This window comes from Aythya fuligula, chromosome 14, assembly GCF_009819795.1.
Source record: "Aythya fuligula isolate bAytFul2 chromosome 14, bAytFul2.pri, whole genome shotgun sequence".
Lineage (NCBI taxonomy): Eukaryota > Metazoa > Chordata > Aves > Anseriformes > Anatidae > Aythya > Aythya fuligula.
The window spans coordinates 4,600,072-4,620,116 of NC_045572.1; the positions used below are offsets into that span (position 1 = coordinate 4,600,072).

General features: G+C 49.0%; 1 protein-coding gene across 1 annotated transcript in view; it reads right to left on the minus strand.

The window, feature by feature from the left end:
• Positions 1-18,113, minus strand: part of LOC116494857 (rho GTPase-activating protein 7-like) — a 40,300-nt gene extending 22,187 nt beyond the window's left edge. The window contains exon 1 of the mRNA XM_032196967.1: positions 18,068-18,113. Coding sequence (XP_032052858.1) covers positions 18,068-18,074 — 7 coding nt within the window. The 5' untranslated portion in view covers positions 18,075-18,113. The remainder of the gene's footprint in view (positions 1-18,067) is intronic.
• Between the last annotated feature and the right edge of the window lie 1,932 nt (positions 18,114-20,045).

The following is a 20,045-nucleotide window of genomic DNA, read 5'->3' on the forward strand; positions in this document are numbered from 1 at the left end:
ACCAGTAGCTCTTACAGCTAGCAAGTCTGCTGGTCTGTATGAACACCTAACGTCACAGTGACTTTGATCACTTTGCATTTTTCCCATGAAACCATTTTCAATGATATTTGATGCTTGTTTGCAGATCTGCCTCCAGGAATGTGTCAACAAGAAAAAAAGAAAGAAAAAAGGTGTGGTGATTAACTTAAGCCAAATCTATGGTTATAGATCAGGAACTGATTTTATGACATAATTCATGTCATTTGCTATTTCCCTGGCTCAAGCTTATCATCAACAGATAAATCTTTGAATCCTTTCAGACTTCTCCAGAAAACAGCAATTTTTCTCCATGCGCTTTTTTTCTGTGACACATGCTTAAACTTTTCATTTGGATCACTTATGTTAGAACTAGATTAAACTGCTGAAAATATAAGTGCTGCTTGGGTGAAATAATAGCCAGAACGCTTAAAAATAGCCTCTAATTCCTTTAGTAGATGCAGCATTTTTATCTGAAAGGCAAAGCAGCTTATAAGGGTAAATAATTATTTTCTGGGCATCAGAGAAGCTAAGATTCATTTTGGCTTTTCAGTTTGGCACTTTAAATGAGAAATAGGTCTCAAAGAGAACAAGAATAAAGCAACCAATATGCGCAATAACAACAAAAAAAATAGAGAGAGAAAGAAAGAAAAAAGGAAGGAAGGAGGGAAGGAGGGAAGGAGGGAAGGAAAGGCTGAGAGACCTGGGTCTGTTCAGCCTGGAGACGAGAAGACTGAGAGGGGATCTCATCAATGTGTATAAATACCTGAGGTGTGGGAGACAGACGGATTTGGCCAACCTCTTTCCAGTGGTTTGTGGGGACAGCACAAGGGGCAATGGCCACAAGATGGAGCCCAGGCAGTTCCGCACCAACATGTGAAAGAACTTCTTCACGGTGAGGGTGGTGGAGCACTGGGACAGGCTGCCCAGGGAGGCTGTGGAGTCTCCTTCTCTGGAGATAGTCAAGGCCCATCTGGATGCCTACCTGGGCAGCCTGCTCTACGGAGGAACCTGTTTTGGCAGGGGTTTGGACCCGATGATCTCTTGAGGTCCATTCCAACCCCTACAATTCTGTGAGTCTGTGAAAATGTGCTGTCTAGAGAGAAGTTCTCCAGCTGCAGCCATTATATGGATCACGACAAGAGCAACTCAAAAAGTGAAAAGCCTTGGCAAAATGATGTTGGTGCCCTAATCATGTAACTCATTTTTACAGTAGGTCTAGAATTGGCTTCAAATCAATTTAAAGGCAACATAAAGCTAGATTCAGATGCATTGGTAGGCCCAGTCTCTTTTACATATAAACCTCATGCTATAATCCCTCTAGTGAGGTGGGGATTGGGCTCATCTCCCAAGCACACAGTGGTTAAGACAAGGGGAAATGGCCTCAAGTTGCACTAGGGGAGGTTTAGGTTGGATATTAGGAGAAATTTCTTTACTGAAAGAGTTGTGTGGCATTGGAACAGGCTGCCCAGGGAAGTGGTGGAGTCACCATCCCTGCAGGTCTTCAAGAAACAAGCAGATGTAGAACTTAGAAGCATGACTTAAGTACTAGGTTGAAGGTTGGACCAGATGATCTTAGAGGTCTTTTCCAACCTGGATGATTCTATGATTTCATGATAATGTATCTCAGCAATGCCTGGTGGCCAATTTTAATCTGCACACAATAGGCATTTACTCAAAGAGGATAATACAGTTCACATATGAAAACAGCTTTTAAAACAGTCTATGAACGTTTTAAAACTCAGAAAATAAGTATTTAATATGATTAATAAATAATGTCTGTTTCTCACATTTATCCCAGGGATTCCATTTCCCCCCTCTGTCCAGCATCCACCAATCCTGACTTAAAATACCTCTAACACTACTGACAAGAAACAGCTGAAAAGCCTTAATCATTGTTGGACTGTAAACTCATTCCCTTGAGCTTCCTAAAATTTAGCTTCCTAAAAATGCAGATGGGTGCCAAGTCGGGGAAAACATTAAGAGTGCCTAAATAGCTCCAAACTGGGACAGGGACAACTGGCAGCCGCCGCACAACGTGCCCGTCAGTGCCTCTCCAGCCAGCGCTTCTGCTTGCACAGCCATGCGCTGCGGAGCACCAGGGCACGCTGCTTCCAGCGTGGGACTCGTTTTGCTCTGTGTTTCATGGATCCAACATGTCTCTTGTCAAACTTTAAGTTGTGTACATAACCCATGGTGACCTCTTCCTTCTTCTCCAAAGCACTCGTCTTATCCAGATATCTGTCGGGCGTCACAAGGCTGCTTACTTGACGCAGTATTTTTAAATAACTCACAAATATTTAAACAACATTTCTATCAGCATTACATGTTTAGAAGACATCCAGAAATGTCAAGAGTGCCCAAGCTGGTTGGCCCAAAGTGAGCTCAGCACTGAAGCAGCTTACGGAGGGGCTGCAGCACACAACAGCTTATGCAAAGCTCTTGGCAAGCATCTTAGAGATTCTTAGCACCACGGGTAAAACCCTGTGAGATGAGCTACACACTTACAGAGCAAGTGTCTGAGACACCACACCTTTAGTTGTGATTTGCATTTTAGGAGACAGCAAAGAACCTGAAGCCAATACTGAAGCCACCAACACTCTCTTCTGTCTTCTGGCTCTATCTTCTACAACACCTCCAGTCGATCACGAGGTGCCCGCTACCAGGGGACAGGTGTAAAAGGCCATCCAGGTGCTGCTGCACATCAACTGGGGCCTGTAAGGCCTGCTTTGAAGACCTCAAAGCCTTTGGTTTTGGTTATTGAACTCCTTTGTCATTACAGACTTCCAAAACTCAAAAGAACAGTATTTCACACATTTTGGATTTGAAGATGTTCAAAGCAGAAATACTGACACTAAAACACCCAGACCACGAAAAACTATTAAGAAAAGCATTTCAGATCAAAAGGTCGAGGTGTGCCTCAGCTCACTTCAGATTTAAGTCCTTGCTTAAGACTGAAGTAAAGCTTGGTGCCAATCTACTTATGATGGGAGGTTTATGTTCTTATTTGTATCCAGGCATAACACAATTCCTCGTTTCTTGAGCCAAATAATTTTCCCTTAGATGGGTTGGCTATGTAGGCTAGTATGAGACATGGCATTGGCAGGTTACAGCACTATGTGTTTTCCTGGGAGACGGCTGGCAAGAAATAAGTGGACTTCAATTCTTCAGTTTCTTTTTAAAGCAGTGAGGCAGATAAAGCTGCTTAAGTCAGAATATTAGAAAATAAACATGCCATTCCCACTGCCAAATATACACAAAATTACTTGAGTCAAATGTCACAGTCGGGTACAGAGTAAAATCTGGAAGCTATATGGTACACCCTACCTACCTAGTAATGTACCAAGTCAAGTATACGTTCCATATGTAAAAGGCTTTAGAAGGATCAAGAAAAACATACATCACCCTGCCAATACCAGTAAGGCACAGGCCTTGTAGGGTGTGCCCTGCCAAAGAGCTTAGTTTCTCACTTTGTACAAAACCTATTCACAGAATCACAGAATATCCTAGCTGGAACCCAGGGATCCCCCAGGGATCATCAAGTCCAATTCCTGGCTCCACACAGCACCACCCAAAAATCAGGCCATGTGTCTGAGAGCATTGCCCAAATGCTTCTTGACCTCCGGCAGGCTCAGGGCCATGACCACATCCCTGGGCAGCCTGTCCCAGTGCCCGACCACCTCTGGGTGCAGAACCTTTCCCTAACCCCCAGCCTGACCCTCCCCTGTCCCGGCTCCATGCCGTTCCCTCGGGTCCTGTCGCTGTCCCCAGAGAGCAGAGCTCAGCGCCTGCCCCTCCGCTCCCCTCATGAGGGAATAATTTTATGGCCTCCTTATGCTGGGGCACCCAGAACTGCCCACAGCACTGGACTGGGGGTGAGGCCGCAGCAGCACAGCGCAGAGCAGAGCAGGACAGTCCCTGCCCTCTACCGTCCAGCAACGCCGTGCCTGATGCAGCCCAGGCCAAGGTTGGCCCTCCTGGCTGCCGGGGGCTGCTGCTGGCTCATGCTCAGCTTGCCATCAACCAGAACCCCCAGATCCTGTGCTGGGGGGCTGCTCTCCCACCTCTCATCCTCCCAGTCTGTACATACAGCCAGGGTTGCCCCATCCCCAGGTGCAGAATTCACTTGCTTTTGTAAAACTTCATATTTTTGTGAAACTAAAAATATTGATCTAATATTTTGGATAACACAAACCCTTAATATATTTCTCAGTAAATCTGTGTTGTGAAGAAGATTCCATCTCTGTGTCTACCACTAGTGGTGAAGCAAAAGGATTCAGGCCTTCTGACTCCACTCAAATGCCCTTTCCAACACACACAGCGTATACATGCAAAGTGGGAACACAGATTTCAGCCAAGGTCACTTGTTAGATGTGTCATTTTCTGTTGGTGTAAACCTGCCAAGCATGAATTGGTAGAGAAGTGCTGCAGTTCTTGCATTGCCAGAAGTTCAGTACCGTTTACCTTTGCTGAAAAAGCGCTGCCACATATTTCAATGACAAAAGGATTCATCTTGTCTGCCCACTTTTAGGAATGGTGTCTGCTTCCAGCTGGACCCAGGAAATGCTGTGCAACTTCTAGCTGGGGCATTCAGCTAGTCCTTACCTCTGGTAACAGCCAGGGAGCGTCCAGGCTGCTGGGAGTTGATGGGTTGGTTTACATCAGTATCCCTTTCTCAACTTTACTATAACTTTTTGCTGTTCTTATGACGGGGCAGAAAGGAAATACAAAGTATTCATACACTCCTTCTTTTCTCCTCCCCAGAAATGCCCCACTTCATATTTGAGTAGTATAAACAGCAAAGGAAAAAAAAAAAAAAAAGGCACTGCTCCCTTGCAGTGCCAGCAAAAGCAGGGACAGCATGCACATTAAATATTTTACCATTAATGGCTCCGATAGAAAGCTTTCTGGATGATCTATGGAAACCCTGCAATCAGAAATATTACACGCTTTGCTCAGCCCTGTTCCCAATTGCGGGTTTTCTGATGAGAGGGGAGCTGCCCTCGCTTGTAACATCACATTTAGAAATCCATTTAAGTCCCTTTGATGTTATTTGAATGATCACTTCTGAAAGGTTATAAAAAATGCAGCTAAACCGTATTTGTTATTGCTGCAACGTTTAGAAAGTGTAAACACTTAAATCATCAACCGAGTGCATAGCGCTCATATTCACCATACCTTTTAAAAGCATGCTTAGCATACCACTGAGAAAGATTACCCTGCTGACGGAAGTCAAGCGTCTGGATTAATTTAAAGGAGTGCGTTTCACAATCCATCATTCCAGAATAGGAGAACAAGGAATCGCTCGGTTAAATTAAATGGTGAGTTACTCGGGAACAAATCAAAGGAAATTCGTCTCTGCACTGTGTCTAGTTCAGATGTGAAATTCAGGGCAGAGGCTATTAGAAGCCAAGCAGTCTGGTTGGATTTAACAAAGACCAAACAATTTTACAACCAATCCTTATTTACTTGCACTCTTGCACAACACGCAAGTAGCAGCATATGTGGCATGTGACACAAGGGGGCAGCTTCAGGCCAGCACCCTTCAAGGACTTTTTGAAGAAAGGTAGGGAAAAAACAGCCTGGGAATGGTGGGCCAGAAGCAAATCCTTCCCAAGGCAAGTGGAGAGCAAACGCAGAGGATGCTTGCTGCTCCTGCCATGTGGTGTCTGAAACGGCAGCGGGACCTTCTTACAAAGGGTTCCTTTTCTGGGGCACTTGGGGGCCATCACAGCCTGGATTTGGGCCATGTCTGTCAGCTAAGGTCTCCTGATTAGACCCTGTCCAGGCCACGTCCAGCTGGTTAGGTTCTGGACTGAAGGGCTGTATCTTCTCAAAAAAGGATTTACCTGAAAATCTGCCTGGAGAGACAGGCTCACAGAACGTATCATCTACTGAGAACATTTTACAGACTGTAGAAGGGCTGAAGGAACTTAAGAGTATAATAAGGAATGTGCATCTGTTTAAAAAGTCTTATTGCACCAGTTGGTTGCAGCTTTGCAGGTATTACCCAAAGCCTAAAGTTCTCAAAGAGTACTTCTAACTTTTTCTTTTTTCTTTTTTTTTCTTGTAACTTTAAATAACCTCTGCCTGTTCCATTTCCCATCAGCTCTTCTCCTTAATTTTCACTTTAAATTTTGAACTTTTTCTCCCTAGACCTATAGAGCTATATTTAACCCAACCTTCTCTTAGCAGAAGAAATGATAGTTTGGAAAAGAACTGCAGTGAAACGCAGGCTTCTTTATAACCGTTCACTCCTTAAATCACAATAGTGCAATACCTGACAACATTCCAGGCAAAAAAATAGCACATTTCATTTACATTCATTTCCCCAACTAGGTCTCATGTAGGCAGTGAGCAGCAGGGGCCACTCCACTAGCAGTGGCTCTGCCCCCGCTCCCCAGGGACGAGCCCTCCCGTTTTCCCAGCTGCTTTGCTCTCTTGCTTCCTCTTTCTCACTGCGCCAGCCCAGGAAGCCATAGCGAGAGCAAGCAAGAAAACAAACCATTCCCTCACACGCCCTGGTGCAGAGGAAATGTCCTTCACCCCTAACACTTTCCATGGCAGCCTGCAGGCAAAGAGTGGCTGTGGCCAAAGGAGCGTGCTGAGGAGCATGGATGCACATTTCTACCCATTTGTGCCCTTCAGGGCATAATGAAGGAGAGCAGGAGCTCAGCCAGGTTTAAGCGTTAGCAACATCCTCACAGCATAAGGCACCTTTTTCCAGGTGGCACGTGCACAGCGAGGATGGTGAGGCTCTCCTTTGCCAGTAGACCAGCAAAGGTGCAAGTGTGAGGGCATGGCCACAGATGGAGCAACCTGCTCAAAAGGAAGCTGCAGGAAAGCTGGGAGCGCCACTCCTGCCTGCAGAGTGGGGTTGTGTAACCATTCACCACGGAAAAGCGTCCCTCCAGGCCAGCGAGCACCTAGAGACTGTACCACCAAGCTGGGAAGCGAGGCTGTGAGTCAGTCCTTCTCCAACCCTGCAAACACGATCAAACAGCCTCCAGCTACGACCTGGAGCTTGCCGAGGCACTGCAGTCAGCAAACATGCCAAGCTGATTTCATATTTGGGAGCCTATTCCTCCTTATCCGCTTCCAACAGAGGCACATCCCGTAAATCTCATGCACTAACTAGCACGCTGTAAAAAGCCCCAAAACACTGGAGGAAGGTGCTGCTCTGGAGAGCTGTGCTGAACCAAAGAGGACAAAATGAGAGAGCAGATAGCTTCTGTTGGCCAAGGTCACAGAGCTGAAGCAAAAGCTGGGCAGAGCTGAGCACAACACCTCCTTCCAAAACCCGCCCTTCAGGGCCTGCCTGCTGCGGCGCAATCTCCTCTGAAATCAGCGTGGGATATCATTCCCATCATTAGCGTGATTAATCCTCCTGCACTGCAAATGGCAGCTTCTCCTGAAATACCAACCATTTGTTTTTATACGTTTGGCCAAATGTCTTTCCCTTTTATAGGCTTGGCCAAAAGCAGCCCAATTTTTCAGGGTGATTGGGCATTTGGCAGTAACGCACCGAAATGGCTTTCTACAGCCGCCTGATAGCTGAGCCCTGCCACGGGAAGATTGATGGCAGTGAGCCCCAGGTAAGGATGCTCCATTTTCCCGCAGACTGATTAGCACTGTCTATTTCAGTGATTTAAGTGTTTTTTCAAAGAATGCATCTGAAGAGCTGAAATGGATACATATTGTCAGCTCCTGGCAGTTTAAGTGCAAACAGCTGCCTTGAAAGCTCTGTGCGGTACCACAAAGAGATGAGCCCCTGTGAAAGCGAGTCAATCAGAGGAGATAAATCTTTGTGTCAGTTCCAATTATCGAGATACTCCAGTTAACTCAGGGAATCACAGACATTAGCCTGGCTTTAAATGCCCACGTGGCTGGGACTATACCATTGCTCTTGGGAGGCAATTTCACTGTCTGACAGATCAAGAGGCTTTTCTCAGCTAGTTAATTCCAATTAAGTTTTTCCTCTCAATTTCATCCTACTATCCATTATCCTCAGTCAGCTACCCTTCGTAATTCCACTCCTGCCATGCTGCCTGTGTTGAGTCCTGAACTAGTGACATAATTACACGTACCTGGTGATGGCACCCTTGAGACCTCCTAGCACTTCAGCCTCAGAGCAAAGACGGTCTCTATCTTAAAGAGCTTCTTCCGACCACTAACGCTTTTAATCAAGCTATACACCTTAATTTAGGTGTACCACTAACCCCCCCCTCCTTGTGTTTTGCCTTTTTCTTTCCTCTAATAAATTCTGTTCCTTCTGACTCCCCTGACTTCAGATGGTACCGAAGAGCAGACACCTATCTGGAAGGCTGCAAGCAGCGGTGTCCTGGAAGTCTTTGCAAGTACAGATAACATAATACAAAAGATGATTTTTTTTTTTCCCCGCCATGAACTTCATATAAAGGGTATTCCATTAAAATATTCCGTGCCCTTCCAAAAATGACTGGGATAGATGGACTTTGTGGCCCATCCTAAGGCCACATGCCAGAGCCGAGATGGGCTCCTGAGTCCGTTTGCAACCTGGCTGCACGGATGGGACTCAGCAGGGCGTTGTTGGGACGCGCTGGTCACACAGCTCCCCTCCCCGTACCCACACTGCCAGCTCTCTCACAGCCCCAGCAAGACAAATGGAATGAAGAAATGTGTAAACATATTCCTCCAGCACAGGAAGTTCAAGGGGTCTGCACGTTTATTTCAAGAAACAAGAGGAATTCGGCCCTTTTTCCAACCCAGCAGTGAGCATCAAAGGCTGGCATTCCCCTCTGCGGAAACCAACCCCTCACAGGAGGGCGGCAGAGGAAGCGCAGGGACACGGGGCTCAGGGAGCGTTTGGAGGTACCAGGGCTCCTCTGGCCGGGGCGACGAACAAGGTTGTGCTCTTTGCCCACCTGGGAGAACACTGCGTTGGGTTGTGCCAGCCGATTTGAACACGCACGCGTTAACCATCTCTCCTAATTTGTTCTGATTTGCATCCAAAAAATAAATTAGGAGAGAACTTTTCAAAATCAGTCAGCCCTTTAGCATTTCACATAGGATGCCCAAACCTTAGAAAAACGTCTCAGGAAAATCTCTGAAAACTGGTTTCCATAGGGGAAAGCCTGGTGGGCTGCCCGAACATGGAGCATCCAAGCCAGCAGTCCCTGTCCACAGCCCCCACAGGATGAACCCACAAGCGCGGAGGGAGCTGGCCGATGTCATTGCGTGGCCAGTCTCAGCAACCTTTGATCACCAAGTCCCTTTGAGCCTCAACCATTCCGTGAGTCTCTAAAGAAAAGTTATCTTGGATCAGACACGCAGGAAGTGAGTGCAGACCTTAAAGCAGTGCCCGTCCTGCTGCCAGCCCTCTGAACATGCCACTCCTCTTTCAACTGCGTTTTAGCACCTTCACGTAGCCATGGGTAAAATTTTAAATTGGCCACTGCACGATGATATTTCATATCCAGCAAGCTCCCGCCACATCTTAATTATTCTCCACTCCTGCTTTGAATCGTGAGGGCATGGCCTTGGAGAAAGGAGTTATAAGGTGGAGATACCTGCACAAAGCACATCTACGTTAGCCCTTCTAAGTGCATCACCAATTCAGCAGCAGAATAAACTGATTATAAAACCTGTAGGTATTTTCTCTGGCAGGACAGAGAAACGTATCACTAAAAAAAAAAAAAGAGTACAATGGAAGAATTTCCAAATGATCACTTTGTAACCAAACAGCTGCTCTTGGCCAGTATCATGGGTAGAGCAGAAAGTATCAGCCAAATTCTGCCTGGGTTGCACAAGCTAAAATCCAGAGGAACTGCTCTGAGGTCGTCTGAAGTCAAATTTGCAGAACTGGGCAGAAGTCCTGCATAGATTTACACCCATGATTAATTTTATATCGCATGCTGTCTTGCTGAGATCCCAGGGATAAAATGTGTGCATGTTCAAGTCGAGGTTTAAGCTTTAACCTAGAGTTACACCAGTGTAAAGGAAAGCACTACACAGCCCAGTATTTACATTATTCAGGCCAAGGAAAAAATGCAGTGGCAGCTGTGAGCAGTCTAAAACTCCAAACCCTGATGGGAAGACCTTCATCCAGAGGTTTGGGTTGTTGTTGCAGCTGACTCTCTGCATATCCTTTAACTTTTTTTTCCCCTTTCAGAGATGGTTGACCTTAAATGCAAAAGGAGAAGACGGGTCAGGAGAAGCATTTATTATGGATGAGCTATTTTTCTTTCATGTTAGCAAAATCCTTTTGTAAAAATTGGCAGGAGTCCTTGTTACAGCTAAATTTCAGACCCAGGGGTGATCTGGAATTTAACATTATTTATGTCTCTGTATTAAGAAAAAAAGCAATGAGAAGGAAGCAAATTAAAAGAAAATAATCAGAACACAGCTGAGGTCTGATGGCTTTTCTTTTTGGAACCACTCGATTCTGTTTCCACCCTTGCCTCCACTGAAGTCAGATCACTCTGTCAGTGGTTTAAGGGCTCGCTATGTCGAAGTTAGAGTATCTGTGGAAATCACGCGGTGCCTAATTCTATGTTTTTTTCACTGCCAAGGAGCACTAAAGACCAATTCAGAGAAGTGACTGGCATGGCAGAGCTCCTGGTTGCAGGTGTGCAGACTGCACCTGCTCACAGCGCTGATGTGATAAGGGCAGCTCACAGATCTTGCAGTTTAAACCCTTTGCAACACGGGTACAGAGAGGAGCCCTCCGTGTCCTGAGAGGAGCTCTGGTGGGGATAAAACCCTGCCGCTGCCGTCACGGAGGCCACACGCCAGCCTCTTGTCCCCCAGCCCCCAGCCTTTAATTCGGTCACAGGGCCAAGCAGCCAGATGCTGCAATCCTCGTCTGCTCCGGGCAGCACGTGGCCGCTCAGCAATTCGCCCCCTGCCTCCAGGGAGCTCTCGGTACCATAAAAGTAACTGCTGTGCATGGACGGGAGCTAAAGTTCAGCCCTCGACTGCCAATGCTGTCCAGACTTGCATCGTTACAGAGAAGACCGTTTCTCAAGGGCGGGGTTGCAGAGAACATTTTTAGGAAAGGGTTATTTGTGTTTGCTTGTTCCCGGAATGGTCTTAGGGTCAAAGCCGGACTGGCTGCTTTTCCAAGCTGTGCTCACTACCAAATAACACACAGAGAAACCTAAGCAGCAAGTTCGTAAAATATTCAGAAAACAGGTCTGCGTCTTGCCCGTGTTATGTCACCGTAATCTCCTAATAAAGCTGAACACGACTGTTCACTACACAGACATGGCCAAGAGAAAACTCTCTCAAAAATCCTGTCACAGCCAGGGGCCAACCCTAGTGCTGTAACAAGCTCTGCCCACACCTCTCCCTTGGCCACTCGTTCTTCAGGAGATCTCTCTTCAAAAGGACACAGCTCCCTGATGAAGTGTCTCGTCTCTGCCCGGCACAGAACAAGGAGGGGACTACGGGAAAGCAAGCAGCACCGCACAGCCCCTCCGAAACCGCCCCCGGGAGCTCAGGGAGCTGCTCTTGTGAAGCTTCGGGCAGAGATGAACTAAGTTCTGACGAAGACATTGAAATGCACAGTGGCTTTCACTCTGAGGCGTTCTCCCCCTGCAGCATCAGCGTACATCCAGTGTGTGCACGCTCACAGCTCGGCAAGCTTCACAGCAAGCAGGCTGGCCCGGCAGCACAGGGAGCTTGCCATGCAAATCCAGGAGGCTGGGTAATGTCAGACCCTGCAGGTACAGCGAGGGTGACATTTTCAGGAGCATCTGCATTTCTTAGGCTCGCTGAGCTCCGTCAAAACTTGCTTGAGGTGAATTTGAATGGAATTTAGGCTCCCAAATCTCCTTTGTGTTTGAGAAAAAAGTAGCTCCTGTCTTCAAGTTTAGCAATAAGTAATAGCAAGCAGACCATGCTTGGAAGGTTTGTGAAGCTGGGGATAGAGGAGGCATTGGGAGGGCATGAACATGAGCATAAATTTGCTGAAAGGGAGAAAGACCCGAGAGCAGGGCTGGCAGTAGGTACGAACAGCTAATTTCATCATGAATAACCTGGCACTGGAAAGTCTGCTACTGACTTACACTCCATGAAACTGAGGATTTTAGTGGCACAGTTTTCACTGTCCACTGGTGGAAATACTAAAAGTTCAAGGCTTGAAGGCCACATCTGAACACTGGTGCCGTGTTTGTAGGACCTGAGATGAAAGAAGCCCAGCACCTTGGCTCAGATGTCCAGGCTGCTGCTCCCTGCTGGTAAGCACTTCCTTGTGTGCAGCACCGACGAGCCCCGTGAGCTGCTGGCCCCGCAGCGTGCTCACCAGCCCTGCCTGACACCTCGCCTCTCCTCCCCGCTGCCACAACCGTACCGATGGCACCGCAGTATTTCCTGTTCCCTCACTCGTTTTTCCACTAAAATGCTCAAGCATTTCTGGAAAACATCTGAACAGGAAGAGAGCTGACCTCTCCTCCCCGAACATCGCGAACTCGCTTCTCCTGGCACCAGGACATCGCTCGTGTGCCAGCTCCTGCAGTGACCTCAGGACAACCCGAGGGGTGGATCCCATACCTTGCGATTGCCTTGTGTGCTCTGGAGGTTATGCCTAAGTTGTGTTGAACTGTTCAGCAGCCCATTAAAGATGTTGTAGGATGTCAAAGTCCTTCCAGTTCCTTGCCAGCACGCCCCCATTATTCCCGCTTACAGCAGTGCCTACAGGGATCCCAGGTCCGGCCAGCAGGCGGTGGAGGAACCACCCCACAGCCATGGAGCCGAATGGAAGAACTCATCGAGGAACCTCTCCTCCACTGAGACCACTCCCAGATACTTCTTTCTCATAGACATCAGGCAGCTCCTCTCCTGGGCACTTCTACAAGGCACAAAGCTGGTTTTTAGGGGTTCGTTTCCTCTTGGAGACCTTCTGGCTCTGGGGCATCATCACAGCCTCCTCATCCAGCAAGGACTGGCCCCTAGAACAGTTCCCCACCATCCAACTGCTCACAGTAAAGGCCCCAGCGAGGAATTTCTCTTTCCTCAGGTGGATGAGCTCTGCCCACCAGGAGCCTGACCCGTGCTACAAGTCCCTTGCCATGGGAAGGACGGACACAGCAGGCACAGAAGCCCCGTGAGCTCTGCATGCACCAAACCCAGCCCAGCCAGGCCAGAGGGTGCCACGAGAGCGTGCAGGGTGCCAGGAGGGATTTGCTTGGGGAGTTTTCCTTGCCAGGCTCCGGATTCAGCTCTTCCGCTGGTGTAAATCAAATGCTGACACATCTGGGGTTGCCAGAACAGCACAAGAGTGAAAAAATACACGTACAAAAGGAAAGGCAGGGATCTGCATGCTTCTGCACTCACATATTCCCCCCGCAGAGCACCCAGAGTTGTTATCTGCACTTTGCTTAAGAAGCCCTAATGTGCCTGGAAATGATGTTTAATATATACGCCAGTATAGACGCCAGCATGCATTAAACATGCCAGTGTGAGGGCCTCGCAGCAGTTTCGTCATGCTGCAGAATTAATCTGAGATTGGTAATAACTGCAGAAAATTAGATTTATGTTAATTGCAAGCTGGTGGTTCTTTTTTTTTTCTTTTTTTTTTTTTTCCCCAAAGCCTTCTAAGTCCCAGCACCATCCCAAAGAATCAAATCTGTTAGGAAATGCCACCCTCCAGCGCCACCACTTTCACCTCCACGCAGGAGAAGACCTCATTCCCTCATTCCTCTCCTGCTGGCCGCAACGCGGGGCTGGGGCAGAAGGTCCCACCTGCACTCACTGGTGAGCCTTCATGCGGACACCCCAGCCACCAGCTCCAGCCTCTGCAGGGGGGCTGTGCTCTTATTACCTCGAATTATTTGGGGTATTTATTCCAGGGAAGGGCAACGTGGCCCAGGCCAGCCCCTGAGAGCCACCAACAAACTGGACATGAAGACACACCGCTGTCTCCTCCACGAGGACCTTGTTAAGGGTTAGCAAACTCAGGAGACGGCCCAGAAAGCCGTTTCTCCTGGTGTTTAGATGCAGCTCACCTTGCCTCGTCTCTCTGCATGCTTCCCGAGCACCCGCCTTCCCAGCCCACCGCACAGCGAAGCCGTGCCTCTCCGAAACCCGGAGAGGACTCGCCACTTCCCCAGAGCTGAAACCAGGCAACCCCAGACACAGCAAAATGCTAACGTGTTACTGCTCAGAAAGACTTGTGGTGAAAATGAATAGAAGGGAATGGTTTGCAGCTGTCCCACATCCATCGTGTCTGTTGCAGCAGGGTGAGGCCCTCAGTACGCTTGCAGCACGGGGTCTGACATGCCCGTCACAAGCTGTCATTTAAATTTCCCCGAGTTCTTTGTTTAATGTCCGATCAGGTTGGAAACAGTTCAAGGCAAATCCCTGCAATTTCTCCTTCCAGCTGCGTCAAACAACTCTCTTAGCCTCAGTAATTAGTAGCTTAATCAGCTAAAGCACTGAACGTATAGAGCCCTCCACTACGTTGCTCTGATGAGGGACACTGGGTCCGCAGCATCAGCAGGGCTGCAAGTGCAAGAACGAATCTGCTGTGGATTGAAGGACATTTGAAATTCAAAATGAGTTTTCTTTCTGGGTAGCTTCAGAAATGTACAGGCCTGCTAGGAATCTTTCTTTTTATGAAATTATGGATCCTTTAAAAAAAATAACCTTACACCCTATCACAGCACTTAGTCATGAAGCAATGCACATGCTTCCAGAGCTGGCAGAAACAGCACGGGAGGAGCCTTGTTGGCTGGACATGAGGAGAAGGAAGCAGCACTGGGGTGGGTGGCAGCTCCCATCCTCTCACGTGCAGAGCGTGGTCCTGCCTCCTGCACAACGCACCCACCTCTGCCACACGTCCCCACATGCGAGGAAGGAGTTGGGTCCTGTCCCAGAGCTGCCTTCCAGGCTGCACACCAGTGTTCAGAGGGGACGTCCCTGCTCAGGCTGGGCTGGTCCTGGAATCAAGATGAGCAATGCTACACACACTGAGACAGGAGAAATGAATAGCCCAGGTAACACCGGAATGTACTATTTGTTCAGTTTGAGATCACCAAAAACATTTCATTTCTGATGGAGAATGACTCCTGTATTTACTTCCCTGGCGCACTTCACTGAAAAACTGCATGATTATTGGTGCTGGGGTGGCCTTGGGTCTGCATGTAAATCGCTTCCACCAGGAAGTTTTAAGCACTGCAATTCACTTATTTATCCAGCAAACCCTTCACACTGCACCTTATTTCTAGTCTTTTAACAATATACCCGCTTTTAATAAAACTTTAAGAAGCTTTCCATATGACTTGCATACCCAGCATCAGCCAGCCCAGCCCTGTCACTTTATATTCTACTGTTGTTCAGTACAATGTTCAGCCAAAAAGCAAGCAGAATTATCCTTCCCTGTGCTGTCAAACTGATTACAGATTCTGCTCAGACCAGAGAGGAAGCATACGGTCAGCATGGGTTCCCGTGCACCTATACGTAGCTGTTTGACATGGCTAACACGGAGTCCAGCACCAGACATCTGCCCAGGCTCTGCCCTCCTTTTGCCTCCTGCCTGTGCAAGTGGGACTGACAAAGAAACGTGGCCCTTTCGATGAGGAGCTTTTGAAAAACACATAGGGTGCTCTGCTAAATTACCTGCAGCTGATGGAGGTTGCCATTTGCTGCAGCAGAAGGAGGGCAGCTGGAAGCCTGCCAGTGGCTGGGTCCCATGGGGCTGGCAGCAAGGGGACTTTTCTGTTCACCTGGTGGCATCACTGGCTTTGCCAAACAACATGTGTGATCTCAGAACGCTTCCAAAATGCTCGAAAAGAAACAAGGAGCCATAAAGCTCCTCTTTGTTCACTTTGCTCCAACAGAACAACTTTAGGAACAGCTTTGCTGCCTGCTCTGGGCGAGGGTCCCCAGCGCTGGTGACACTTCTGGTCCCCTGCTGCAAACCCAAGCAGGCTGTGACACCTAGTGGCAAGGACCCCGACAGCCCAGAGGAGGCTGTACGTGACAGGTGCTTGGCACCATCCCTGGACAATCAGCCACAGCTCACATTACAGACTCTTCAGACTCCTCTTTACACATAATTTAATATTTATGTGTAAACTTGAACACGATGCCTATTTCTGTTCAGGCTGAGAGGAGCTGGTGATGGGATTGTAAATCCACCATGACAGACAGCTCTCATGTCCTTCGCAGTAGGTGGGGAACGTCCTGTCCCAGGTAACCATCGAGGGAACCACACTGCCGGTGTCACCTCCAGAGGCACGGCTGTGCAGTGGCAGGAGAGTGACGTGGGTTTGAGACAAGCTTGGCCATTTGCTGTCTGACGTGGCTTCCAGCCCGTGTCCCCTCGCAGCCATCGCTGCTGGTGTGTGACCAGCTCAGGTGTCCCTGTCAGCGCTGCCCAAAACCCCGCCTTCAGCCAGCGAGGTGGAGCAGTGACTGTGGCACCGCAGGGCATTGCATGTTCACCTCCACCCCCTGCCCATCCTTTACAAGAATTTACTTCACGTCAGCCTTTTTTTTCCACACTATTTAATTTCATGCGCCACCATCAGTAGCCTATTCAATATTAGCTTGAATAATGAGACAGAAATTAAACCAATAGGCTTTGCCTAACAAATGGAAAGGCCCCATCATACAAGGCTAGGCTGCATAAGTCAAGGATATCATCTGGTAACCGTGCTGCTCACTGACAGAGGAGAGGAGCAATTACTACAGTGTGTAAAACTGAGAGAAGAAGGTCAGGTTTCAGAGGGTCCTTGCTCTTGTTGGAGAGGATCCATGAAGGAAAGCTGGCGGCTGTCATGCAGCACATGAGCAGCAGCTCCTTTGTGGAGCTCCCTGCCACCCGACCACAGCCCCTGTACCCAGTGGGGCCTGTCCCCGCCAACAGGCGAGGCCAGCAGCCATGAGGAGCATGGTGCTGAGGCTTCCCTGGCACCCAGGTGGCTGAAATCAGGCCTGCCTAGGGTGTTTCGGGTTGCTGGCTGCACCGAGATGCTCAGGTCATCCCAGCTCCAGCAGCCGTGAGACATCTGGCACCACAGGAAGAACCATACTGAGGTGTCAGCAGGACCTGTCTCTCGTCTTCCACCTGTCAGAAAACTTTGTTTTAATGCCTGAAACAGCTGCTTATTCACCACCATTTACCCGTGGGGGAGCCGCAATCCCCTGCCCACACAAACCAGGCCCTCCTGCCCCACGCTCGTTGTGTCAGCGCTCAAGTGCAAAGCGTTCCTGTGGTGAATTCCTCTCGGCGCAGTCTAGGAACACTGCCCGTTCTTGTCATGATTTATAGCCTATGCCATCAATTGACTCATTTCTGAAAGATAAGTGTTTTTCCCCTAACAAAATGCATGTTTTCCACTGCCTGGAGGACCCGTGCGGAGCGAGATGCTCCGTCCTGCAGCCGATCGGTTTCCTCTCGCGCTCGGCATGCTGCCAGGGCGACGCAAGACAACGAGAAATAAATCGACTCGAAACTTGGCCGGAGTGCACCTTCAAACAGAGGGCTGAAAACTCAGCTTGATTTATTTACAGAGGGGCGAAGGGCGAGAAACGCGATTCCAGTCCCCGCGGTGGCCCTGCCGAAAGGGCCCCCTTGAGGCGGCGGGGAGCAGCCTCGGCTGCCGAGGCACCCAGCTCCTATCGGGGGCACCCATCTCCAGCCGGGGGCACCCAGCTCCTGCCGAGGCACCCGCTCCGGGCTCCCCGGGCCGGGGTCACCCCGAGCCGCCCCAGCCCCGGGCCCGGCCGTGTGGGCGCCGCGCAGGCGGCTGCTGCCCCCCAGAGGCGAAGCCGGCCCGGCTCGGGCTGAGGCGCGGCGTGAGGGGCCCTGGCCCTGACTTGGGGACGCTCAGGGTTTCACAGTTTCCGATAACTGCATTTTATTTTCGAAATTCCGAATAAAATCTGTCAGCAGAAAAACTTCCCGCTTTCTGTCTAACTCTGCAGGAGCACAAGAGCTGCAACCAAGAGGGAGCAGCTGGACCCACACCTTCGCCACGCCAGCCCCCAAGCAGCTCTCACCCTATTTTCTGGTTAATAACACTGGAGGTGCAGAACAAGCAAGGGAAGAAAAGAAACCTCTTCCTACCTTCCATGGGGAGAGCGAACCGAGCCGTGTCACTGCCCTGCACAGAAGTTATTCCCGTGTCCCTGCAAGCCAGCAAACCCTGCCTGGGGCGACCGGGCTCCAAGCCCGCCTGCTTGGCTTTAAGCAGGATCGTGGAGATCCCACCCAGGACGGGGTGGGGAAACCTCGCTGGGAAGAGGGCGAGTGCAGTGCAGTCACAGCCTCTTCCAGTCCCTCTTCACATCTCAGCAGCCTTCGCTCTGCCATTTGCTTTCCCTTTTCCTCAGCATTCACCAGCGGTTCCTTTGACTGCCATCCCGCAGCAGGCTCAGCAAACACGCTTGCAATGGGGATTGAAAGTGACAGTGCCAAACGTGTGGGTGGTGTGGGCCCTGGCAAGAAATACTGTCAGGAAATAAGTACAGGAAACGTATAGTTTAAATCAGATGCAGGATGGAGAGTCATGAAACGCATAGAGGTACTTGAAGCACTAGAGTTATGACAGTGAGAAATCCTCAATTAACTGGAGAACTGCCCAAGTGAATGAGCTCAGTGCAAAGCACATTGCTGAGTGCTGTTAATGTAGGCATGACCCCCAACACTCAGCTGTATTTTTACCATAGGCAATGGGAAAAATATGCTAAATGTAGTGCTCTTACACTGAAACTGTTTCAAGCAGCAAAAATATATTTTCTTTTAGACCACCGCCACACCAAATTTATTCTGGAGAGAGCAGGCAGCTGATCATGGTTTGAATTTATTTTGCAATAAAACGTCTTGCTGCCTGGTGTATTTGAGCAGGCACTGTTGCACACTTGCAGAGAGGGCTCTGGCTGCAGAGACACAGACACAAAGTGGTCAGAGTGCAGGGCTGGGTCCCACAGCTGCCCACCTGGAGTGCTGGCTGGTTTGGGCTTCATTGGATTTTTTTTTTTTTTTGGGGGGGGGAAGACCAGAGGATGCTATGAGGACATTTGGGCTTTAATGAGATTATTGCCTTCCATGTGCATTTACTCACAGTTTTGGACCTATTCCCTCTTCCTTTGAGATTTTCTATGTTAAGCCATAAGGCTAGGCATGATTTTCATTAAAAATCAATTTAAAGAAAGATAATATCAAAGTATGATAACTCAGCCATTTTTTGAACTATGAGAGAAAGATAAGACGCAAAATGAAGCTGACTCCCTGCCTCGATGCCCTCCCTCAGGCTGTTTAAGCCTCCAGCTCTCGTGCTCTGTGGTGCTCAGATTTTTGTCCCACCTTCCAGGGCACTTAGCACCCAGAAAAACCCAGCATCTCCTACAGCCCTTCAGAGGGTATTGCCTGCAGGACCCCAGTTAACAATGACTTCAGCTTCTAACATTCCTATGCTGGGCAACATCACTCTTCTAAAAGCCGTAAAAAGCTGGCAGCAGCTGGGGCTGCTGCTCAGAGCCAGGCTGCACAGACCTGTGTCTCACCCCCAGAGAGTCCCTTCTGCCTCCACCTCTCTCAACCCAACCTGATGCTCCAGGAAAGGCCAGCTAAGTAGCTGCCTGCAAAAGGAGAGGGACCCTGGCCCTTGTCCTGTTCTGAAGCTGTCAAATAGGTTCTTTCTTCTGGAGCACTGTGTCCAGTTTTGTTTCCCCAGTACCAGAGGGACATGAAGCTCCTGGAGAGAGTCCAGTAGAGAGCTGCGAAGATGATTAGGGGACTGCAGCACCTCTTATGAGGAAAGGCTCAGCCAGCTGGGCCTGTTTATACAGAACCACAAACCGAATACAAGGAAAAAACTTACTGTGAGGGTGACAGGACACTGGAACAAGTTGCCCAGAGAGGCTGCGGAGTCTTCTTCTCTAGAGCTATTCAAAACACACCTGAATGTGGTCCCGTGTAATGTGCTGCAGGTGACCCTGCTTAGGGAGGGGGGGTTGGACCAGATGGTCTCCAGAGGTCCCTTCCAACCTCAATCACTTTGTGTTTTGTGATCCTTTCTTTCCTGTCATCTTGTAGGTCTGAA